The 25,139-nt window shown below is 38.9% G+C and overlaps 2 protein-coding genes across 4 annotated transcripts in view; one reads left to right on the top strand and one right to left on the bottom strand.

Annotated features, from left to right (window-relative positions):
* The window catches only part of LOC141804051 (chemokine XC receptor 1-like), a 75,063-nt gene that overhangs the window by 46,921 nt on the left and 3,003 nt on the right, over positions 1–25,139 (top strand). The gene's annotated exons all lie outside the window — the stretch shown is intronic.
* fyco1b (FYVE and coiled-coil domain autophagy adaptor 1b) lies at positions 1,785–24,389 on the bottom strand. 3 transcript variants are annotated; one of them, XM_074688472.1, is made up of 18 exons: positions 24,312–24,389; positions 23,512–23,592; positions 23,166–23,272; positions 22,472–22,597; positions 17,548–17,654; positions 15,442–15,585; positions 13,888–13,984; positions 11,347–13,791; positions 10,917–11,009; positions 10,472–10,590; positions 10,065–10,232; positions 9,688–9,828; positions 7,688–7,896; positions 7,396–7,534; positions 6,342–6,440; positions 5,088–5,298; positions 4,846–4,955; positions 1,785–4,715 (listed from the first exon to the last, which is right to left on the bottom strand). In XM_074688472.1, exons 2-18 carry the CDS (start codon positions 23,573–23,575, stop codon positions 4,640–4,642), a joined length of 4,455 nt encoding a protein of 1,484 aa, XP_074544573.1. In that variant the 5' UTR covers positions 23,576–23,592; positions 24,312–24,389; the 3' UTR covers positions 1,785–4,639. The 3 variants fall into 3 exon arrangements, with proteins under 3 accessions (XP_074544573.1, XP_074544574.1, XP_074544575.1); XM_074688473.1 differs by having other exon boundaries at positions 24,131–24,348; XM_074688474.1 differs by having other exon boundaries at positions 24,181–24,348.

Below are 25,139 nucleotides of genomic sequence, written 5' to 3'. Positions count from 1 at the left end.
GCACACAGCATTTAAAATACTCACATTTCCAGGGTCCGAGGTTTGTTGGCGGATGGTTGGTAATGCGCCTGGATTCAGGACCAGTCTATTCGCTAGCCCTCTGTCCAAAAGTTGGAAAAGCAGTCGGCCGTGAAGTGACTAGCGCACACATGCACAGTTTTACTGAGTGTAGCTGGCACATTTCCTTGATAAATGAACTCTAGCCACTTAGTCTTGTCTTCTTCCGAGATGTGAAGCTTGAGCATGGAACTATGTGGCTGTTTACAGCTAACAACAGCGCAGCACTTCAACTGTGGCAGTCTGAACAGCAGGAGAGAGGGAAGTGGGTGGGGAGAGGTGGGGGTGGTACCTGTGGGTATCTGCTGTGGTGGACCAATCTGGTCAGACTTGCTCCTAATTGGTCAAAAAATTGAACCCCTGATGTCGGCAAATCCCGGAAATTTCAAACAGCTCATTTTTGGTCAGGATTTTACATTCACAAGCACTACTAAGTACAGGTTTTGTCATTAAATGTCACATTTTGTGGGCTGGGAGGAAAGCCTAAGACCCACAAATTTCACTCAAAGACTTAATAAAGTGATTTTTGCATAATATGGGACCTTTAAGGGGCCCCAAGTGTGCCAAGAAAATATCCCCCACACCATTACACCACTAGTTGTTGATACAAGGCAGGACAGATCCATACTTTCATGTTTCTTTTGCAAAATTCTGAGCCTGCCATCTGAATGTGGCAGCAGGGTTCCTGACTCTCCAGACCAGGCAGTGTTTTTCCAATCTTATTGTGTAGCCTCAGTTTCCTGTTCTTAGCTGTCAGGAGGGTCACCCAGTGTGGTCTTGTGCTGCTGTAGCCTGTCTTCTTCAAGGCTGGCATGTCCAGAGACAGCCTTCTGTAGACAGGTTGTATAGAGTGGTTCTTGGAGTTGCTGTTGTCTTTTTTATCATCTCCAACCAGTCTGTCCAGTCTCCTCTGACCTCTGGCATCAACAAAGCATTCAGTCCCAGAGAGCTGCTGCTCGCTGGCTGTTTTTTTTCTTTCTGGGACCATTCTCTGTAAATCCTAGGGATGGTTGTGTGTGAAATCCCTAAAGATCAGCAGTTTGTCAAACACTTATATACCAACAACCACGCCATGTCTGAGTCGCTTTATCACCTTTCTTCTCCATTATGATGCTCAGTTTGTACTTCAGCAGCCCGTCCCCACAATGTCTACATGCTTTTATCTAGTTACTCCCATGTGATTGGCTGATTAGATATTTGTACTAACAAGCAGTTCAACTTAAGTGGCTGGTGATGCTTGAATCAACTGACTGGTACAAGGAGCAAATCATCAAGATATGAATACAAGAGAAAGAACAAAGATATAGTCCGAGAGCTGTTTCTAGATTTTACTTCTGATATACACACAAAAATAAAAAAACTTAAGTTGTGTTTAAAAAAGAAAGTCCCTTTTTAAAGCGATTTTTGGGGCTGAAGCTCTAAAAGGAAATACAAAAGTGACAAAAGCTGCAGTTCCTGGCTGGCTCCCAAAGAGAGTCAATATCCTTCGAGCATTTTGTTAAATGGACTTGTACTCAAATAGAGCTTCTCTTTGTGCTCTTAAACTACTCTTCACATTCACACACAGATGGCAAAAGATGTAGTAGTAAAGGATAAAAAGTATAAGTGCTTTTCGTATGTGCTTTCTTAGGCTATATTTTTCTTTAAATCTTACCTGGTTGAATCACTTTGCTTTGTTTCACTAGTGGGTGAGAACATATTATACTATAAATACAGAAATACACCAGCAATCAACAGCAGATATCACACAGTCCTTATTTATTTTTTCACAATCTTAAATCCATTCTATAATAAATCTTTAGTGTATAAATTATTTTTCAATACAGTAGTAACATTTGTCAAAAAGTAAAATCTCCCCTCTAACAAATTCAGCAGTATTTACCTACATACAAAGAAAAAGAAAACATTCATCAACTGGCACAAAAAGCTTATGGGATACAGACAAAAAGCCCTCTCAGAAAGTGCATCATACAGCCGTTATGTTGCAATGCATTAAAATAGAAATTCCTTTTGTCAACAGTAAAATAGACAAATATGTCTTCCCAATACATTTGGCAATTTTCACCCTTCTTGATCAGATATGAATAAAAAAATCTCCCCAATCTCTTTCCACGTCATGTTGAAAATATGAGATACAAAATGTTTTTAAAATAGTGGAAGACATGGAAAGCATTTCTTTCTTTCTCTCTTAAAAAGCAATGCAGTGTTGCTGATTTTTTTCACGTCAATATGTAACTAGCTGACAAGAAAAGCTGCTGATTGAGGATTAAAGGAAAATTGCAACATATAAAACCTCCAAAATGCCCATGTAAGACAAATTCAAGTATAAAACTAGGGTTTTTCAGAGTATTTGAAGGCTTTATGCTGAGATTCAAAATAGTTCTTTTTGACACACTGCTGAACTTAATCAGACCATCTAACACAGCAACAGTAAACAAGTGTATTAAAGAACACAGCGCTATTTAGAAAATAATACTACGACACACTGCTAACAAAATTGTTTCTTTCCCACACAACTAACAAGGCTTCATGAATCTTAAGACAAAAAGTTGCTCATGTTAGCTTAATATAATTCAAATTTAATGTAAAAAATGAACATTTAAAGCCATGAACTTAACACTTTGATATGTGCTCCCTTGTTCTACCTTTGAGGGTTTTGTCCCATTAACAAGTCACGTATTAACCATTTGCATGCATAGATTTTTTGACCTCCTTTTTTTAAAGCTGCAACCATAAACTCTGCAGAATTAAAGCCAAATTCTCAAATGAGCATGTGGTGCGGCAGCTTTTGCACAAAATCCTTCATCTTTTTTTGCACTTCATCATGATTGCATCACAATGAACTCTGTGCACTTCTTTTTCGATCCTTGCAGCTGAAAGGCAACTTTGATTTAAGATCCTGTGCTGTATTTGATATCCGCATGAACCTTAAAATAGACTACAGCACATGCACAGTCATGTCCAACAATGACAGCTAATTCTACAACAGCAAAATAGAAATCATCACATCAGTCAAAAGAGTTAGTAACACGATCCACCACCTCCCTTCTAACAGTGTGTTTAAGCCAGTTAAGAAATTCAGTTAAGGTTGCAGTTAAATGAGTTTTACACTCGTGTAACTTGAAGGTAGGTTAGGCAACTAAGACAACAAAGTCTATTCACTACAGATTCTTTTAAACATCAGTTTCCTCTTTTTTCCAGTGTAGTCTTGGAGTGCATCACTCTTATACTGGTGCAAAACTGGCAGTAATGATAAGAATAAATACTTCACACAAAAAGTGAGACGATTTGTGTATGTCTTGTTTCTTAAGACTTCAATCCACCAAACATAACCAAACGAGTCAATAGCAGGACAAGATGTTTGGCATTGCCAATGAAAAGATTTGGCAATGTTACCAAGAAGCCTTGTTACAATCAATAAATAATATTCTTAACACAAATCGCCTCACTTTTTGTGCTCTGTTTGATTCAACTACCACATATTTTACAGCAGTGTTTACAGTGGAAGCTCTTATTTAGAAATCTGGCAGTTTTTAATGTGAAAACACAGTTTATGATTTATTTTTGCTTCAGGCTGATTTTTTTTTAAATACATCACCATTTTTATGTGATTATGATAAGCGGAAATTATGATTTTCGTTGTCACAGATAAAAACTCTAAATGGTTTGACATTTGGAGTCAGAAAATAAACTGTGTTTTGGAGAAAAAGGATTAATATCTCTGGAGCTCTTTTCTTCTTTCAAAGAATTGCAGCTTCCAAAGTTCAAATAAAATATTTGGTCATAATTCAACTTCAGTAATATCTGTATTGAGCAGCTATAATTATAGTATTTTAGTAGCAAAGTTATAACAATCCTCGATGCGTCTTGTTAAATGCTGTTAAGTCAAAAAGTCAAAAACTGGAGTTTCCTTCTTCATAATAAGCTCTTAATGAGAAATTCTATAAAATATTGACTAAGATAAATAGAGATACCAACAAAAAAAGAGACATACAGTTCAGAATAATTTTAACCATAATTTGTACTCAAGTATTGAGGACAGAAATTCAATTTGAGAGACAGTAGCTCTTCATTTCTTCAGAGAGAGAGAAAATAAAGTTGAAAACTAATTGCACCTCAGTCTCAAGCAAGACAGATTTTCATTTCACCTGCAGGGATGAAGTAAAAAGGTTCCTACAGTAATAAAAACTGCAGGTGTTCAGAAATCAATTTTGTACTAACACACACACACACGCACATACACTCTGTGCACATTTAAACGTGCGACAAACATCAACTCTAAGGATCGAGTTTAATCCCTTCATGTGACCTGTAACTACAACATCAAGCTTTTATAAAAAGGTAGTGTATGCTCACATTCAATAGTGAAATGCAGTTCTCCATCATTGCTTTCAGTTTCTGTTGGGCTTTAATTTGCCTCGTAACACGTCACCATCAAGCCGCCAGCTGAGAGAGACGTCTTCAAAATGCCACAACCTTTCACTGAGGCTGCTAGCTGTCAGCTGACTCTGACCCGGTACCTTCAAATCACCCTGATGAGCTTCAGCGCCCCACACTGTTTGTGTTGAACTTCCTGTCGTGTTCAGAGGAGGTCAGTCCCGTCGTACACCACGGGCTTGTCAAGACTCAGATGATATTGCACTTTTTTTGAGATGAATCTGATAAAAAAGCAGAAGGGAGGATGATGAATGTTGATCATTCCTGTTTAGCTGTGAGTTCTTTGCACAAATATGAGAGTCAAAAATCTTCCAATACAATAACCCTCACATGAGACAGGTAGAGACTAACCTGGAGAAAGAGTTGTCGAAGATGAGAATGTATTCTCCAGAGTTTCTGACTTTCAGTTCTCCCTGAATCGTCTCTTTGTGAGAGTTACAGCGAGTCAGTGGGATCAAAACCTGTGGAGAGAATGGGGCAGAAACTTTGACATTTAAAACCAAGCAAAAGAAAAATATCTCTGCACATTTAGACAAGAGATGTTGAATGATGTGGTCCATGTGACTTTTATTACTGATGGTTTTCTGTCTCACCTTGGCCTGCTCCAGTGGGATCTCTGAGCTCTCCCTGTACACCACGCTGAAGGAGATGCTCTTAGGTTCAGAGGTGAACGTCCAGCTGACGGTGGGACCAGGACTGCTCATGAGGATGGGGAGGGTGCTGTAGCAGCTCGACTTGATGAAGAGCTCTCGGGAGCTGTCCCCAAACTCTGAGATGTCATCCACTGTGAATGGGATGGAGAGCCTGCAGCATGGCAGTGAAGATAAAACAGAATCAGATTAATAAAAGTGTACAATATTGGGAAGTTTTAGAAATGATTAACAATTTACAGGTCAATAACAGAAGACTAATATCTACGCATTAATTTTTCTTTTACAGATGGCTTCAAAAACTCATCTTAACGGACTGTTCTCTGATTTTACACCTTATCTTGATCCATTTGCAGTGGTTAGATAGAATAAACTTTCTATCGTTGATTGTTCCTGTGGCTCTCTGGGAGGTTTTAATGCAGCTCTACTATCTGTTATTTCTCCATTACCACTGATGAAAACTGATGAGGATGCTGGTCCATTAGAACAACAGCATTTACAATCTCTGTCCTTGCTCTTTGTCAAGTTATCAAATTTTCAAATGACGTCCCTCCCCCATAATGTCCGTCTGGCCTTTGAAGAGCAACTTTGTGTTCAGTTTGACAAAAGACCAGTTATTAGGAATAAGCGAGTTTCCTCCCAAACTTAAACGTGTAAAGTATATTTTTCTGATTAGAATATTCTAGTTTGTGTGTTTTAGTTGTGTCTTGAATAAAGCTCCATTCTCGGCTGCAGGCGCTTGCTGATATCAGTTCTGTAAAGTCTACAAAAAAGAAAAAAAACCTTCCTCAAAATAGAGCAGAAGCAACTCTAAGAGCTTGCAACACAAGTTTCATATTTCACTTCTCATTTGGAGGTTTGGAGGTTTTGAGAAAGGTTTTTGGTTGGAACATAAAACCAAAAGTTCCTCTGAAAGCTTTAAGTCCAACATTTTGACTGCATGTGCTCTGTTTTCTCCGGGGTTTGAAGTTTATAGGGATTACAATAAGAGTTGTTCACAGCAAAGTACAGTGCTAAAAGTAGAATACACTTCCACTGATAAAACAGTAATGAGTATAGTTATGAGGTAAAACTGATCTAATCTGCAGCAGTACATTCTGCCCATTTCTTAACAAACAGAAGCAAATCCTGTTCTGTCCATTACCCCATACAAACATACTCCAAGAGAACCAAAGTATCTCTGTATGTGAAACTCACGTGAGATCTCCTGACTTCAGCAGGCAGATCTCAGCGTCCTGCACCGCACCACAGAAGTCTTCTTCTGATGTAAGGTCTCCTGCGCTGGCACTGTTAGGTCTAGAAAAAGTGACAGGTGTTTACAATGAAGCAAAGTTTACATCCATTCATAGAAAATCATTCTGACTTTCATTCATGTTTAAGGGTCAGAACATCAATACTCATTTCAAAATGAACAAAATGAATCAAGTCAGACAGAAAAGGATCAAGATTGCTCCTCTCACAGTTCAGAAATAGTGTCTGAGGTAGGGCTGGGGCGATATGCTATTCTCGAGATTTGATCCTATCACGATTGCTCAATTTAAATTGCGATTCTTCGATATTTACGATTTTTGCAATTTTTAGTTTCCTTTTTTAACACCAGACTGTGGTAAAAAGTTAATGATGATAATAATGTCTACAGATTATATCAGGAGCCATATTTTCCTATAGAATGCACATCACGTGAGTCAGAGAGAAACGTTTCACCCTCTACTGGAGAAAAGTGGTAACTTTTTCCCAATCCAGTTTATAAACAAAGACTGAAATGAAGAATTTGAATAAAAAAAAATAAAAAATTCAAGAAATAATCACAATTTTTGTCAAACAGAAACCTGCTATACCGATTTTTTTTCTCCCAACCCTTGTCTGAGGTATAGATACACATAAAATAAAAATACTCTTAAAATGAGAGAAAATACTGTATTAAAAACTCAAAAGTGAAAAGTTTCAGAAAAAAAAAGATGAATGAAAATCTGTTCAAATAAATTGATTACATGTGGAGGGTAGAGCTCCTTTTCTTTTACATCAGGCCCTTGAATCTCTTTCCGTAGTTGCAGTTTTTGTGCTTGACTGTCATGAGACCTAAATCTAAAACAAAGGTTTTTAAGGGCATTACAGTGTAAAATGGAAAAGTGTAGAAACTTTGCTCCACTGGTTTAAATTCATGTCTCATGTTGTGGTTTGTCATCTGAATCACTGACACCCAGAGCAACAGTCTCATCTCCCCTGGGAGTGACTGCATGCAGAAACTTACAGCTGTGCTGCCCCCTGCTGTCCGTGTTCAGGAGAGCAGGTAGTGGTGAAGGAGAGTTCACTCTCATAGACCCCGCTTACTTCCTCCTCTGTGATAATGTCGAACACACCATCCTCCTGTTTGTCACTTTCATCTGCTCCTGGAAAATAAACATCAGTTACAGGTCAATACAGTTTAGTACACCTCACACCAACAGCAGAGTGTTCGCTGTTTGAAATAAACCCAGCCCAAAGTGAGAATACCTCAGCATTTATCAAATTACTTCAGAGAGAGACAGTCTTTGTTTTGTTACCTGTCAAACTGGTCACAGCTCTCCCAGCCTGCAGCAAACGATGAAAAGGTGTCCCCGGTGTGCTGGTTGTGAATTCTTCCTGTGGGTGGCGCTCAACTACTGCGCTGTGCTGGTTGTAACAGTCACTGCAGCAGCGCTCTCTGTTGCCGCCCTGCTGGGTGCTCACGGTGTTACTGCAGCAGTAGTAGCAGAAGGGACGCCCACACAGCCTGGAAATAGACAGAGTGTGATGGAGACAGATAGGGTGAGTAATGAGCTATTATGAAAGGCATGATGGGATGAAGGGAACTAGAGTGAAGAGGAGAGATGTGATCAAGCCAGTCAGAAAAAAAAAAATCACAAATTTTTTACAATGCATCTGATAAAAGTGCATTCAAGGTTCTGCTTTCTGCAAAAAGTTGCGACTAAGTTGAAAAGAAACATAATCAAAATCATCATCAAGAAAAATAAAAACAAATCTTTGAGTCAGTGATAAAGAGGCTGAAACTGAAGGGTTGTAAACAGCAAAATTTTTAGAGCACCATGTTCTTCATTAACCTTCATTTCTAACTGCATGTTTCAATATGCTCAGTGAGTGAATCTTCACTTTTTACTATATTTTTTAAAAGTTTCTAATTCAACATTTGTTTGAATAAGATTTTAAAATTATCGCTGAGTTTTAAAAAATCTTTTTTCAGGAGATGCTGACTGAGAGCAGAAAAACAGACACATAGTACAAAATAAATTTCAATGAAGCTTTCAATTGTTCAACATGATAGTGAAATGTGAAATGTCTATCCAAACAATCATCGAAAACCACAAGTGTGTCACACAGAACCTCAGCAGCTTGATGTGTCTGCTTTCAAACTGTTTGACATCATCTTTAAATCCTCTGCACTTAGCTTCAGTTCTTTTTTTGTTTTGTTTTTTCAAAGAAAGGGGAACAGCAAACTCCAAAACTCAGCTCTGACCTTTAGGACAGAAAATAAAAAAAAGCTCTAGAAGGACCTAAAATAGACTTTTAAAGAAGGACTTGGAGAAGGTGAAAAATCTAATTTGTATGATCTGAAGCTGATAGTAAAATATGTGAAAGTGCAGTTGTTGTATTTTCTCCTAAACTTAAACGTAGTTTTTCCAGTGTAGTTTTTTATTGCATCAAATTTTAGTGTCTGTAATGTTTTTTTGCAAGTTAGACAGTGTGCGGGAGTCCTCCTTCTTGTTCAAATCGACTTTTTCTCCGACGCACCTGTGCCCTAAATTAGATGTGCGAAGAACTCTCCTGTAGTGTCTGTAATGTTGAATTGTTTGACAGTTGGTATCACCCATCTTTGCTTTATCTCATAGGCAGGTAAGAGCGCAATGCCAAATACAGGCATAGATCCAAGTTGTGCCGGAGAGGTTGATTAGAGGATTCAAAATTATATTGTTGCCTTCTTAGAATTATCAATTAAGTTATTTTTTAAGAAAACACAAAATCTGAGTCATGTCATCAGAAGATGGTTTTGGGAAAAAATAATGTAAAAAAAATTAATAAATGACTTAAAGCAATTATTTTAACAAGGGAAAAATATTTTAGAACTACTCCAAACTTCTTTGTTCTTAAAAGGATACTCTAAAGGAAATCTAATGTTGTTTCTGAATTATTAGCAACAACCTGAAATGAATAGTTTCTCTGAGCACTATTTAGAAGAACTATTTGCGTTCACTTTTTGTTTACAGTCTCAAAGTGAAGTGAAAACAGTCTCTGGGCAGCGGTGACCCAGTTGGTCTGACATTTGACTCTCACTACTCAAACACTCACGAAAGGAAAATGCTACTTTGGTTGCAGGAAGGCACGGACTGATTTTATTTATTTATGTTTTAAAGTCCAGTTAAATGTTCAAAGGTTGTGACAGCCTTTTCTAGAAAAAAATATTGTGTATTTATTTATTTTCAACTTGTGTTTCAGCACCCGTTAAAAAGCAAAGGCTCTGGCGATGGATGTGCGTGTGTAGGCTTGTTGTGACAGATGACCATCTGACCTGCAGCTGTACTTGCGGAGATACCAGCTGAACTGACTGTGACAGCCCATACAGTAGTTGACGTCCCTCTCCGTCTCCTCATCCCGTAATTTCTGCTCAAACTCCAGGGCGTCCGTCCTCTGCCACAGCGCGTCTTTCTCCCTGCAGAGAAAGAGAGAGCCGTCGGGCAGAAATGTGATACAGACACATCAGTCTTGAGCTGATTATAGTCAGGTTGTCTTTTCAGATTCAAGATGTTTAAAACAAATCAAGGGATTAAATCTCAACCTTTCTTTCTACCTATTTCAATCTGAGTGAATTTACTAACAGAAAGACAGAGCAGGATAATTAAAAATAGTAAGCTGTGGCAAATCTGAGTGAAACTAAGACGTCAGTACCTGATGAGTTCCACAAGCCTCTCTTCCAGATTGATTTTGGTGCGGTAAAGATCGTCAAGTTCAGCAGCTGTCTTCAGATCAAAGCTCTGTTTGTCCTGCGTGACTCTCCGTAGATTTTCACACATCTCCTGACAGGCTTTCTGAGCTGCTGCGAGACTCTCTTCAGACCTATAAACATAAACACACACCAATTAAAAACATGTTCGAAATTTAGTGTGTTAATTTTGTGACTTTGATAATGGGAATTGTAGTTTAAGATCTGGATTTGGAGCGGGGAGAATAAGCACCAAAAAAATCCCAGGAACACAAAAAATCCACATTTTAATCCAAACAAACAAGATGAAAAAGCTTTTTTCACGGAGCTCTAATTTAGTCCAGAATGTGTGTTTATGAATAAAGTATCTCACCTTGATAAATTCGCTTTCAGATGGATTATCTCGTCGTCTTTCTGCTGGATGAGATTTTCAGACTCGGCCATCTGGATGTTTTTCTCCTCAATCTGTTGGCAATATCTCTGATTCTCAGCCTGCAATCAGTACAGCACAGCAACACATTATTTCTGCTTCTTTGTGAAATACGCCTGTGACCATAATGTTATGATTACTTCAATTGCTGAGGAGCACAATGCAACTGAAGTTTGTGCTTTCATTTATCAAACAGAGACAGCAGAATGCAGAGGAAGTCTATTTTTGAAGCATCATAGTGCAGGTTTGTTTCACGGGTTGACAGCGATGTTTCCTACACGGAAATACTGAAGACTATGATTTCAAACCTCCCGCAGTAGTAGGAATAATCTGCTACAAATGGTGTTGAAAACATTTGGACACACAAGGATCTGGTGCAAGCTCTCACCTCAAACTTTTTAAGTGTGCTCTCCAGGTCGACTGCTTTCTCCTGCTCAACTGTCAGCTGTGATTTCACCTCCTGGAGCTCTTGACTCACAGTCTAGATAAGAGTACAAACACAAATGAATCAAGTGATGACACAGCAGGTATAGTAAAACAGATGATACAGTAGATTACAGTAAAAGCAGGGTGTTTTCAAATGCACATATGAAAGCGGGGTGAAAAGAGAGGTCAAGTGACTTAGTCACCACATTTTACTTGTCAGCAATCCCATTTCTGCCTTCAGGTTAGAAACCACAAACTAAAAAAAGTGTGTGTCAAGACATTTGTGGGCTACACAATGTTATTTTCAATTTCAGTCTGACTGTAACTGGCCCAGTCAAATGCAAAGGAATTAAGTGTAATGTAATTCTTTGGGTGAACTGTTCCTGTCTGACCTGGAGCTGGGTGCTGTGACTCATGGCTTGGCTGCTGAGCTGGAAGCGGAGCCCCTGAATCTCTTCCTGGCTCGTCGTCTGCACACTTTCAGCTTCCTGCTGGGCCTTGCTCAGCTCCTGCTGCAGCTCCTGCCTGGTCGCTGTCAAGCCCTTCTCGTTGTGGAGCTGATCCAGAAGTTGCTGGTTCTCCTGGCGTAGCTGCTCCGTGCAGGTATTCAGGCGCTCTGCGTCCTTAGCCGCCTCCTCCTCCAGCTCCTGCTGCCTGGCAGACAAACCTTCCCAGCGCAGACGAGCTTCTTCGTTCTCAGCCGTTAGCATGCACACATGCACACCGAGTTCGGCTGTTTCTGTGTTCGCTCTGTGGAGTGCCTCTCTTAGTTCACTGTTCTCCAGACACATGGCTTCATAACGCATCTTGACTTTGTTGAGCTCATCCCTGGAGGCCGTGACGTCTGCGGCCAGACCAACTCGAGCCTGAGCCTCACCGTCACGCTCCCGGACGAGAGCCTCCTCTCGCTCCCTGGATCGAAGAATCTCATCCACGTGTTTGCGGTTTAGCTCCTCCACCTGGACTTTGAGTTGTTCTGATAAAACACGGAGGTCTTCCCTGGAGGACTCGGTCACCTCCTGCAGCGCCTGAACTTTAAGACGCTCCTCAGTTCCTGCTAGAAGCTGAGCCCTGAGCTCCACCACCTCCTCCCGGAGCCGGTGCACTTCCCTCAGGTTGAGCTCCAGTTGAGCCTCGGCAATGACCAGCCTGAACGGAGCATCTTTGGTTTCCTCTGAAGATGTCTGATGCTCATCGTGATGCTTCTGTGTTTTCTCGTTGCTCTCTGCAGCACCTTTCTCATCATGAAGCTCACCTGACCTGCTCTCCAATTCCTCTGCTCTTGCCTGCAGAAGCTCACATCTAACGGTCTGTTCCCGCAGCTTGACCTCAGTTTCTTGGAGTTTCTCCAGCAACTCTCCCTGACTTCTTTGGGACACAGTGAGGTTCTTATCTAACTGTGCAGCTTTGGCAGTGACTGAGTCCAGCTCCTGTTGCGTCGTGGCTAACTTTACCTTCAGCGTGGACTGTAACTGAAGAAGCTCATTAATCTCCTGCTCTGATTTCTTCAACTGAGCGTCAGTTATGTCTTTCTGAGCGAGCACTTTCTGGACAATCTCTTCTAAATGCAGGTTCTCATCCAGGAGCTTCTTCTCCCGGTCTTCCACGCACATTTTTGCAGCATCAACTCGTCCCTTCAAGTGCTCCTCAGAAGCTCTCAAAGATGCTAGCTGGTCTAACAAAGCCACCCTGCTCTCATTTAGCTCTGCGATGCTTGCCTCACTCTTCTTCAGTGTTTGGAGCAGTGTGGCGTTTATGTCCTTGAGGTTGTTGCACTGGGTTTTGAAGTCCTCAAGGTTCTCAGTCTGATCACAGGAGGACTCTTCATTATCAGAGAGTCTGGAGCTCAGGCTCTCCTTTTCAACGTTCAGCTTCTCCAGCTGCTCCTCCAGATGCTTGATTCTCTCTGAGCTAGCAGCTAGCTCTTTCTCTCTGCTTTTCAGAGCTATTTTCACATCCAGTACCTGGCTCTCGAGTTCCTGGTTCTGGAAGCTGCTCCTGCTACATCTCTGCTCCACTTCCTCCCTCTCCTCATGCAGCCTTTTCCTCAGCTCCTCGGCCTGCCGCTCCCTGCACTCCAAGGAAGCTTGGAGATCCTGAAGCTGGGCTCTCAGGTTCCCTGTCTCTTTCTCTTTCAAAGTCAGCGCCCCTTGAATTCTGCCGACTGCACTCTGGAGATCCTCCAACCGTCTGAGCGCCTTTTCACGCTCATCACTGGCTCCAGCTTTTACCTCTGCCAGTTTCTCCTTGCTCTCCCTCAGCTCTTCCTCCCTGAGTTTAAGTTCCTGGGACAGACACTCAGAGTGCCTGGCTCTGTCCTCTGCCTCTCTTTTTGCCTCTAGCTTCTCCTCCTCTGCTGTCTTGAGTTTATCCAGGAGATCCTGGATTTTCCAGGCTGAGTCGCAGTAGCTAGCAGTTTGTTGTCCCTTTTCTTTCAAAGCTTCATCTAACTTGGAGAGGAGCTCCATGTTTTTGTTCTCAGCAGCTGTGAGTCTGTCCTGAAGTTCACTTTTTAACACTTCCCTAAAGGTTTGAACTTCATTTGCTTTGTCCACATGATTTGTTTCTTGGTTTATTTGCGCTGTAGACACTGACTGTCCAGAGGACTTCTGAGCTGATAATAGTTGTCCTTGAAGGTCTTTAACGACACCTTTCAATTCATCGGCTTCCTTCCCTAAGTCCTGAACGCGCACTAGAAGTTCTTGCTGTCTGAGCTCGGACTGGTCGAGCTCAATGCGGAGGTTCTCCGCGATGCTGCAGGGAGAGGGTTCCCCGAGTTCTCCCAGTTCACCAAGGAGGCTGTGGTTCAAATCTGAGACTTGTGGAAACTCGTGTGCCTGGTTTTGGGAACAAGAGCGAAGTTCTTTCAAAAAAGTCACATTTTAACAAATGTTTAAGATAAATTTAAGATTTTTTTAAAAATGTGTGAGTACCTGTGAGTGTGAGTAGCTGCTAACGAGACTGTTGACGCTGGAGCAGCGACTTGGAGGCTTCCAGAGGAAAGCTGGGGAGGAGGTGCCTAATGTTCGCCTTAAGCCAATACAAAAAAAAGTATTAGACTTCAAATCAACATCTGTTGGAACCAGGTTTAAAGTTAATTCAGGATAGAAATTTGTCTTTAATACTTGGGTTACATTTTTTTAGTATCAAGTTTGGACGAGTAATCTCTGGTTACCTGACTGCATTACAATTGTGATTGTGTTTGAGATCTCTGGTTCTTTTGGAAAGTCATCAGGCTTTCTTGCAAATAAATCTATCAGTCATTGCCACCCATGTTTCTGTCTGGGCTTTGTGAAGACTGTGTGTTGGTTACTCCCAATCTAATCTCATGATGCAAAATAAATAAGGTTGGATTTGCCACAACAACCCCTGAGTCATCTTTCAAAATAATAAAAATACAACAAAAACAGCAACCATCTTAACAATCAAAAGAACTTCAGCTGAAAAGAAAAATTCTGTGAAATCATTTTCCTCCAAATTGTTTCACTTCACAGGTCCTGATGTTACTTCATGTTTTAAAAAAGTGATTCAAAGAACTCGACTGTCTTCAGAAAGTGATGCAATAGCTCTTATTGAGAAAGAAGAAATGGCTGATCTTTTTACAATGATTCTGAGTAATAGAGGAAGTTACTTGAAAAAAATTTAAACAAGGGAAGTGTTGTATTAAGCTTTAAAATCCTCTCTAGAAAATTATAATTTATCAAATCACAGATCAAAGACAAAAAACTTAATGTCACAGGCTTTTTCTCGTCTGCCTCTTTTTGGTGACTTCTTACTGTCTAATAAGATGAACATTACACATTTGGAAAGGCAAATCCATGCAGTTCCAATGTTAAACAGCTGAACATCGTTGGACATTTAGCAAAAACCAATCCATATTTTTTAAAACCCTGATTTGAAAGCATTTGCCTCCAGATCAGGTCTGCTTAGACATCAGTGTCACTGGCTTTTCGAAATAAAAGACTGTCCACAAACAAAAAATGTGGATTGATGTCTGTAGTAAGCCTCCACTATTCTTTAAACTGATGCATAGTATCTCACATTAACAGTATAAAAATCATTCTCATATTTGCCTCTTTACACACGTGACAGAGGTTTGTTGATATTAATCTCCCCTGCAATAGCTGGTAAAGAAGTGTTTTTTTTTAAAGGAGGTCAACCCCTTAAATCAGCTTTAAAGTCTCCTGTCTGCAGCCTGTGGAGCGGCGGAAAATTGATGACAAGGAAGTGAAAAGCTGCGGCAAAGGTGTTGACGTGAGCAACAGCGATCTCACACATCTCTCAGACACAATTTTACACACAGTCAAGCTAAAAAGAAAGAGCTGCAAACATGCAGAGTGATGAGTTAATTAAGTGTTACTTAAGGTTGTAAAATGCCTTCTCTCGAGGCTTTCATGTGACTTCATCTCTGTTTCCAGTCTTGAAGCTGAAAAAGCAGAAGAAAAAGAAACAGTAGAAACAAATCATCACAGGTAGTCATGCGTTACCTTGCAAAGCTTGGCCAGTCTGCATCAAGGTCGTATCCTCGAGCTGCCACGTCAAATTGGATCTGGTTGAGCTCATAAAGATGGTTGATTATGTCAGCAGTGAGGTGAGACTTCAGAAACGGACTTCTGGCATAATACCAGTCACTGAATGAATGAACCAGAGAATACAAACACTACATTTACAACAGAATAAAAAGTAAATAGATACACATACAGATATTCATGTTAATTTGTTGAGATTAATGTACAAAACTGGACTCTCTTTGAATCATTCACAGAATGGTCTTCTAGTAATATGGCAACTCTGTTCAAACTCACAGCCAAAAACAAATAGACATAAATAGGATTCTAAAAACACAACAAGACAACAACAACAACAACAACACAAAGATTAAATACACAGGACTTCTCATTGATACAGACATTTTAAAATTGTTCAGAAAAGGCTATTTTATTATATTATAGTCTGTACTTTTACTAAAGGATAAAGCTTTGCAATGTTTTAACAGTGTTAAAATCCAAATCAGACTCTAAAAAATTTCCAATCAAAATTGGCAACAGAGGGCTACAGCTATTTAACCTTTTAAGACCCGAGCTTTTTTCTGGTGTGCAATTTTAAATTCACCTTGCTGATTGGGATAACTAAGACCTAATAAGTATAATAACTAAACTTGGTAATTGCACAGAAAGTTTGATTATTTGTGTTGTGAGTTCTCTATCAGTTGTTTGTTAGTAGTGTTATTGTACTATTTTTTTTTTCACAGAAACAGGTGTAATGTTGTGATTTCACCAAAAGATGATGTGAGCAATGTCCCTAAATGTGGCTAATAGGTCAAAGTTTTAAAAAATGAGGGATCATGGGTCTTAAAGGCAGAAATATAATGGCTACATATGTGGACGCGGGGTCTTAGGAGGTTAAACTTTGGGAGTTGATGGAAAAAGCAACAGCTTGGGGTAAGAGAGGGCATTTTAAGCTTAATTACAATTTCATAGTCACTAGCATTTATTAGGTGGTTGCTAGATTTTTATTGCAGTTAGCATTATTATTTTCCTGTTATGTAACATGCTTACCAAACAGTTCTAGGACAAGTTCAAGCCACCATATACAAGCAGGCGACAGTTTAACAATAAAATACATGATATATAATATTATGGACATTTGATTTTTGATAAAGCGATGAGTATTTGAAAATCATGGCTTCGCTGGGAGCCAGTTTTATGCCAATAGCACCTTCAGTTGCTCTCCATATTTGATGAAGATTATGTGAATGTACGTTTCTCAATTTTGAGGCTGTGTCCACAGAATTAACATGAATATATGAAAAGTCATGTTTATGCTTAAGTAACTTAAAGCATCAGGTGCTATTATAGCCTAGCAGTTTGATCGCATGCCACGTAAGGGTAAGCCCTCTGGCAGTTGGTACAAGTTCGAACCCAACCTTTGGCCTCTTTTCTACATGTCTCTGGACTGTGGGCAGAGTGCACACAGGTAGGTGAGCTTGCAGATAACATCCAGTCATTTAAATAAGTGGGGATAAAATATGTTTCTTTATGAATCAAACACCCAAGTGAGGTGTGACAAAGGTAGGCTATTTTATCAAAATGTCAAACTTTTTCTCTGACTTGAGAAAAAACACATATTTAAATGTTAAAAGAGCTTAAAAGTCTGCGTAGAAATGGTATGATTCATTGTAATTATCATCCAATCCTAAGTGCTAAACACACAGTCCACTGTTATGACTGCTTTATGAAAGACAGCTAACTAACAAAGAACACAGTCATAAAAAAGGCCGTTCTTGATGAATTAAGCATAACAAAGATTGACGTTTATCTTCATAAAAGGCTGAGGATGTGAGAGACTCTGGGTGTGTTTGGTTTAGTCATGTGATTTGTTATGGTTTCTCCAAAAACAGAAACGAGCCACGAAAAAGGAAGGGGGAGAGAGTAACTTCCTGTTTAAAACAGTGTAAACCTGTAAACACTGGACTAGTTTTCAACAGGACACTTCCACTGTCTGGGCATGTTGAAGGGCATGATGGTGACACAGAACACTGACAGGAGTATGTGTGTGTGTGTTTGCGTGTGTGTGTGTGTGTGTCCTCTGACCTGGTAACTTTCTGGTTAATGAGACACTGCTGTAGCGTGTCAGCAAGGCGCTGGTGAACCAATGAGTATCTGATGAAGGCTCTTCCTTTTCCCAATGAAGTCTTCAGCTAAAGACGCACAAAAATATACACAATTAGTGTGCTTTCACTCCCAGACATTACCTCACTGTGAAGTGGACTGACTCCAGTAAGTGCTTTTTTATGGTCTGGTCGTGCAGGTCGAACATAAAGTGGTTCCTGCTTTCTGTATCATCTGTATTTAAGTTTCAGCACATGAAAAGTGCCTCTTTTTTATCAAATAAGGTTGCAACTAACGTGGTTTTCACAATTCACTCAGATATTATCTAGAATGCATTAAAAGACACCAAAGTAGTGTAAAAATCTGCAAAACACGAGAGCAAAATAACGAGCATGCATTGTCATGCTACCCAGCATGCCCTGAAATCTTGTTTGCTAGGTCTACATTTGTTAGCACACAGTCATGACTGCACTGATAATTCTGATATTTCTGATCATTTTAGTCAGGCTGTTGTCGAGACATTTCTTCAATTTTAATAAAACTGTAGTCATGCCCCCCGTTCTGTGGAGTTATACACTTAATCATTGCTATTAATATTAACCCTCTGGGATCCCTCCAGAAACACTCACACTTAGTATCCCGGGGACCCTCGAGGGTCCCTGAAGGAAAATGCTGTAGAAATCCAATGAGTAAATATTTTTTTCCACTTTCAAAGCTTAAACCTCTTATCTAGCTTCAGCCCTAACCAAACCTATCAAACTTTCACCTATTTTAATCCTAGTTTTTACATTTTTATGACATTTTTCTCAAAAAGGCACCTGCTGTCTAAGGACAGAAATGCAAAAATTATAAAAGTTGAACTGCAGAATAAGTTGTTTGAGGTGAAGTTATTAGAGTCTTGTATATGATGATAAATTATGGTAACATTGATTTTGATGCATTATTATTTTTAGAGAAAAGCAGGTTTATTTAAAAAACTCACACTTGGTACCCTAAGGACCCCCGAGGGTCCCTGGAGAATAAGTGCTATAAAAAATCTTATGAATTAATATTTTTTACTGCTTTAAGAGCTCAAAACTTTTTTAGCTTAACCTTTTAACAGAAAAAAATAAATGTGTGTTTATTGTTGAAACATTTTAATATTTTCTTATCATTTCTTCATGTCTGGTTCCTACCATTATAACAAGAAAATTACATAATATGACATATTTTCAAAATCTGAAATACAAAGTGGATTACTAATATGGAAGTTATTAGAGCCTTGTATATGATGATTAATTATAGTAACACTGATTTTGATGCATTAGTATTTTTAGAGAAAAGCAGGTCTATTTAAAAAAAATCACACTTAGTACCCTAAGGACCCTCGAGGGTCCCTGCAGAAAAATGGGCTATGAAAATCATATAATTTTTTTTTCTTCCATTTCAAAACCTAATCCTCTTAACTAGCTTCAGCTCTATTCAGAACAAATAAGTTTTTATTCACTTTTGACATACAGTGGGGAAAATAAGTATTGAAAGCGTCAACTTTTTTCTCATCACAATTATTTCCAAAGATTAATTTTCAAAGATGGTGCCACACTGCTCAGGTGAGCAATGTGGTCAAATTTTAGAAACCATCTGAGAGTCAACTTTGCCGTGTGCTTTGGATGGTTGTCCTGCTGGAAGGTCCAGCCACGTCTCATCTTCATCATCCTGGTGGATGGCAGCAGATTCAGATCAAGAATTTCCCCATACATGGCTCCATTCATTGCTCCGTCAGTTATATGAAGTTTGCCAACACCATGAGATAAGAAACATTTCTTTTCATGTGTGGATTATTTGATTTGATACCAATGTCTGGTAGAAATTTTGTTGGAATTGCATCTTTGGAAATAAATGTAATTAGAAAAAAAAGTTGATGTGTTCAATACTTATTTTCCCCACTGTATATTCAACATTTTTGGATTTTTCTTCTTATTGGCACCTGCTATTTTACCAAGAAAACCTGATAATATATTTTCTAAATTTGGAGTGAAGAGTGGATTCTTTGAGTTGAAATTATTAGAGCCTTGTGTACATTGATAAATTATAGCAACACTGATTTTGATGCATTATTATTTCTGGAGCAGCACATATTTATCCATCGTAGGCCTTAGAACAGCAGCAAGAGCCTCTTCTGTATTGTACCTCCTTTTCATTTTCTTCATCTAAAATGGCTTCTGACCTAACTGGCCTTATTTATAGTTTTACAGATCAAACAAATCTTTGACCTTTGTGACAACCAATAGATGTTTTGTTTTGTGTCTGTCTCTGGGCAGTTCTGTATGTTTGTGTAAGGATGTCTCAAAACAGAGAAAACTTGTTGCTATGAGAGGGAGGCAACTTTCCACACAAGTACCCATTCCATTTACACCACATTATTTTTCAAACACATTCATAGCACACCTTTGCCTTACTACCAACTTATTCAGACTATTTTTGTTTTGATAAATGATTTTATTCCTATGCAGTAATACAACAAAATATAAAGAAGGGACTCCACTGAGACCCCTAAATTAGCTCTGCTGCTATGTTGGGTTTAAATATGTAGTTCCATGAAAAATGCCAAAATCTTAAATTTTCAACCCAGAGGCTTAGATTGAAAAGGTAGTCACAGGAATAATATTATGGGATGGCTAATTAGAGTGTATCAAAAAAGAGTAGTTTGAATGGCCGTCAATGGGGACCCTCGAGGGCCAAGGGATCTGAACGTGCAGTGTGCGTGTAGCTTTGAAACTGTGGGGGTGTGACAAGACATGAGGTTGGAATTTTTAACTTTGGTCTATACCAAATATCTTTGGAACATCTCATATCATTAGTGTAAACACAGGCAAAAATATTGACTTGTGAAAATTTTAAAGTTACAAAAAGGACCCTGTTGGGTCCCAGGGATCCCAGAGGGTTAACTCAATGATTATTCTTCTTTTCAGTCTACTGAACGTTTAGTCCATAAAATGTAAAAAAGAATCACAATTGATCACAATTTTATCATCAAACACAGCTCATTGTGCTTTTCTATCTCGTATGTTGTTCCGGTGGCTTCTTACATCCCCTCTGCAAATGTGGTAACGACATGTGACATTTCAACATCTCAAGAGCATCTGAGACTTCATCTTTACTTTCTATTTATATCCTTTTTTAATTGTATATAAAGGCATCTGTGATAACTGAATTTACCTCAGGATAAATAATGTGATTCTTTTTATTATCTGATTAAATCTAAAACTGTTTAGCGAACATGAAAAAGTAAAATTTCTGATACTGAAGCACCTGCAAGCTGATTCAAAGGTTTGGGTTCTTTCAGCTTGAAAAATGACTCAAACATAATAGAAAAAAAGAGACTTATTACGGATCTTGTAACTTAAGAACTCTGTTTGCTAAGTAGTCTTGCCAAACTCCGTCACGGGTGTCAGAGTTCAAAGGTCACCACTGCATAGACACTAAACCTACAGTGTCTGTAAGCCCAGACTTTCCCAGCACATAAGCAGATGGACGGATTTAAGTAAGAGAACAGACCCACAGATCTCCCATAAGGACGCCAGCTGGAGACTCGTTTACGCCAGTGATTGATTGACAGCAAACAAAAAGAATAAGAAGAGTAAAAGTAATATTTAAAGTAAGAATATTAAATGTTTCCATCACGGCTCATTTGACAAAGCTTTGCTATCATTCTCTGACAAAATGTTGACCTTCTGGATAAGTTGAAACTACAGAGATGTCCTGCTAGAGTAACAACAGTGTTATTACTCTAGTTCTGTTTATAAAGCAGGATTCTTTTGCTTTCTGACTTCTCCAAGCTTTCAAACAGTTTCATACATCGGGGTGTAGATAAGCAAAGAAAACAAAGCAGCTCTGCACCAGACTAAAGAGGTTTGGCAGCTATTAGGTAACCGCTTCAAACATTCGCCAACAGGAATGAAATGATCAAACCTTCTTTTTTCCCAGCTCTCAAACTGTTAACTTTCTTACCACCCTTTCCTCGCATGCAGTGTGAGTATATTTTCACGTGGCCCTGCACTGAACCACAACAAGCCACTGTGTATCCTTAATCCTGTCAAGGTGCCGGATGTGTATTCTGATTCAATATTAACACACAAATAAACCAGCAAGAACAAAAGTTGGCAGGCAGAAACAGGAACAAGTCAGATGATCACTTTTTAGAAAAATAGCTTGAAAAAACCTTTCTACGGAATGATTATGCAACAGATCGACGGTATTATTTGTTATTTCTGAAAACCAAAGGATTTCATCGATCAGGCCTTTTTCCAATCCAAAACCAGCCAAATCAAGTTCTAACCTGCACAAATGAGAAATAACAGCTTTTTTTGTCAAGTATGAGAGAAAACTAAATTGAAATTACATTCATGGTTAAGAATAATAGCCTTTTTAAAAAAATTTTGAATCATATGATTATTTGATCATTTCTAAAGCAAAATGTAATAATTTAATTTAATTTAATTCAGTAACACTGATGGAAACAACATCAAATGCTGCCATGTTAGAGGAAACAATATGGCTCCCAAGATAAAGAAATAAGAGCTCTTCGAGACTTACTCGCAAATCAACCTGAATATCAGAGCCACCAAAGTTTAAATTAATACACAGTATAAATTTGGACTACGGTAACCAAAGGTTTTCTGAATGAAGCTTACCACAGGGAGTTCCCAGGACAGAGCGTGAGAATCTAACAGCACGGTGCATCAGGTACAGGTGTGAGGCAGCAAATAAATTAGCAGCATGAGTCTTACTGTACCCGACTGAGCTAAGGATTAGTCACATGGTTCAGCAGTCAATGTGTATTTGTGTCTGCAAGCGTTGCACGCCATGGCAGAGCCCAGGCACCGAGGGTGACAATGAGTGTGTATGTGCTGGAGAGGAGGATTACCTCAGGGATGGACTTAACAAAACGGATGCCATCGTTAGCTCCCTTGATCTTAATCAGGCAGTCACAGAAGTAATCCCAGTAGTCTTTTCTCTGACCAAGAAAGGTTGTCTTCTCTTTCTGGTCAAACTGCGAAACACAAATCAACTTGTTATTTCATTACATAACAATGTCCTGAGAGACATTTACAACAGAGCTGGCTGACACTGCTGCTGGTGTGTTTTTAAAATTCTGCTTCATACTTGAATGAATATAATTTCCTGTGTCAGCTCAGTGTATGGGGAAGTTTTATGCCTTGTCAAGGGTTGATGTCTCGTGTAGTAATTTGTTAATCTTTCTTACAAATAAAAAGGAGTAAGGCAATGATATAAATGACTTTTCTGTTGAATTGCCCAAAGGTACTGATGTACATAATGTGGAATGACAGATCAGTAGTGAATCATTTTCAGGTTTCACAACCAAAAACGTTAAAATTTACTGGACTTATTGACTAATTTTCACTTGTCTGAACCTGTGACCCTTTATGGCCACATAGGGCGCAGCTACAAAATCTTGTCACACCAAAAATATGTCAAAGCAGAGCACGATTAACCTAACCTTACCTTCTTAGTTTGTGTTGAGTAAAGAAAGTTACGGCCCACAAGACATTTCCCTTCTTTTTAAGATTTACCCAGTCCCCCTTTAAGGGATGACATACCTGTAACAGGTATTCTAGTTTATAGAAGAACTTGTGCAGGTTAGAGCTGTCATCAGTCACGGGTTCACCACACTCCCTGTGTTCTTTACTCAGCTCCAACACAGCATCTAACAAGGCATTAAAAGCATTAATATCACATCAGCATGAGCATATTTTGACGTGTTACGCTTCAACATTCCCTGTTCAGTTCACTGAATGTTTACACACTCGCACACACATTCACACACACGTTAAGGTAATTAATTCAAAAAGTAAACATTAAAACCTGCTGTGAGGCACACAGAGTAATTCACTGCATGAGACTGTAAGAGATGGTGTTTACTGTGAGTGGGAAAATCTTTATTACCGTGTAGATCTCTGATTATCCTGTGCAGCTGGTTATCTCCAACTGATGGGGAGGAGGAGGCCATTGTGGGCTGAGGGAGTTCTGAATAGAGTGCATATTAAATATAGAAAAAAAGGTATTATTATTATTATTATTAAAATATTCAAGAAACCTCCTAATGATGAAAGCTCTATTCCTTTAAAAGCTTTGCTGAAAAGTAAAGACTAAAATCTGTGACATCCCACAAACCATGCATAGCAAAGGTGACAGTCAGCTTTCATTACTTGGATGTTTTCACCCTCTTTAAACATCTGTCTTACACGAAGACAGTGCTGAGTTCTGCTTACCCAACATGTCTTTTTAAATGTCACACATTACATAAATCTTGGATCAATGACGTGCTTTGGGTGACACATTGAAGAAGCTATTAGCTCAATAAAGTTAGCTGAATTAGTGAGCAGTCAGAGGAGGTAATCACAGCATGACGACAGCTGAAAGCGTATCTTGTTTAAAGCGACAGTGTCCTCTTCAGATACCACCCTAAACAAGATTTATTCATAGTAACAGACTGTATACATCATAAACCAGCAAAGTTTACTTCACTGACTTCAGAATCAGCGTAAGAATCCAACAAACCCACAAAAACATCGAGTTGTCAAAGCTGGCTGGCGTGAGCGATGAGACATGCACCTGCTCTCAGCCCCTTATTTCCTGGTCTTCGGTCGTTTTACGTGTACATATCTGTCACAGAGCGTCTAACTATGGCTGCGCTACAAGTGTATCTCAGCTACACTTAATATATGATAAAACTGAACACATACTTGATTAAAATTGTCCCGAGTGTCCAGTTTGTAGATGATACGGCAGGAACTTGCTGACGCTGGAGGCGGGCCTTATCAATGATTGACACGTCAAACGGACAAATGGCGGCCTGCTACAGCTGCAGGCCGGGGTGGTTCGGTTGAGGAGTGGAACGGTAAATAAACAGAAACATGAGACGTGTCTCGTGCTTCATTAGAATAACATTTATGACGTAAAAAATTATACCAAGCAATATCTGTCGAAGAGATTGTTTTACAATTTGAATAAATAGTTGACTTCAAACTACTAACACCCATTTATTTATTTATTTATTATTCATTTATTTATTGCATATATATTTTATTAGCATTTTCACCTTTTATACCTCCACCAGTAAATAACAGAAATATAAACACACAAAGCAGTATACCGCCAAACCCCCACCCAAAGACCCTCCCACAAACAACAAAACCTTCTAAAGTTGTTTTATAACAATTCCAAAAGAAGAAAAAGCAAAAAGAAGAAGTGAAATAATAAAAACTCAAAATACAGCAATCTACTGAGAAGATAAAAAAAAAAAGAAAATAACAAAACAACATTTAATTTAGCCAAAATTAGATCATTAACGGCATGTTGATAAATGATTTTATTTTATTTTATTAATAATTATTTAATTATTTTTCCTATTAATGATAAATGTATAGATGGATAGACTTTCATCTTTATTAAAAAAAAAAAAATCACCAGTCAGAGCACATCTAACAAACCTCAGTTGCAAAAGGCTCACAGGATACACTTTAAACAGTAAATCTAATCAAAAAATCAATTACAGTGTACATTTATATAAA

This window comes from Halichoeres trimaculatus, unplaced genomic scaffold (genome assembly GCF_033239565.1).
Source record: "Halichoeres trimaculatus isolate MK-OKI-2021-1 unplaced genomic scaffold, fHalTri1.1 fHalTri1_scaffold_15, whole genome shotgun sequence".
NCBI classification, from domain to species: Eukaryota; Metazoa; Chordata; class Actinopteri; order Labriformes; family Labridae; genus Halichoeres; species Halichoeres trimaculatus.
The sequence above is the reverse complement of the archived record's forward strand: the minus strand, read 5'-3'. Positions and strand labels throughout refer to the sequence as shown.

Excerpts from the sequence above, each read along its gene's own strand:
- fyco1b (XM_074688472.1), bottom strand. The coding sequence starts at position 23,575 with ATGGCCTCCTCCTCCCCATCAGTTGGAGATAACCAGCTGCACAGGATA. Across the intron at positions 11,010-11,346 it reads GTCACAGCACCCAGCTCCAG|ACTGTGAGTCAAGAGCTCCA; the intron begins GTCAGACAGGAA and ends ACTCTTATCTAG. Across the intron at positions 7,897-9,687 it reads CTCCGCAAGTACAGCTGCAG|GCTGTGTGGGCGTCCCTTCT; the intron begins GTCAGATGGTCA and ends GTCTATTTCCAG.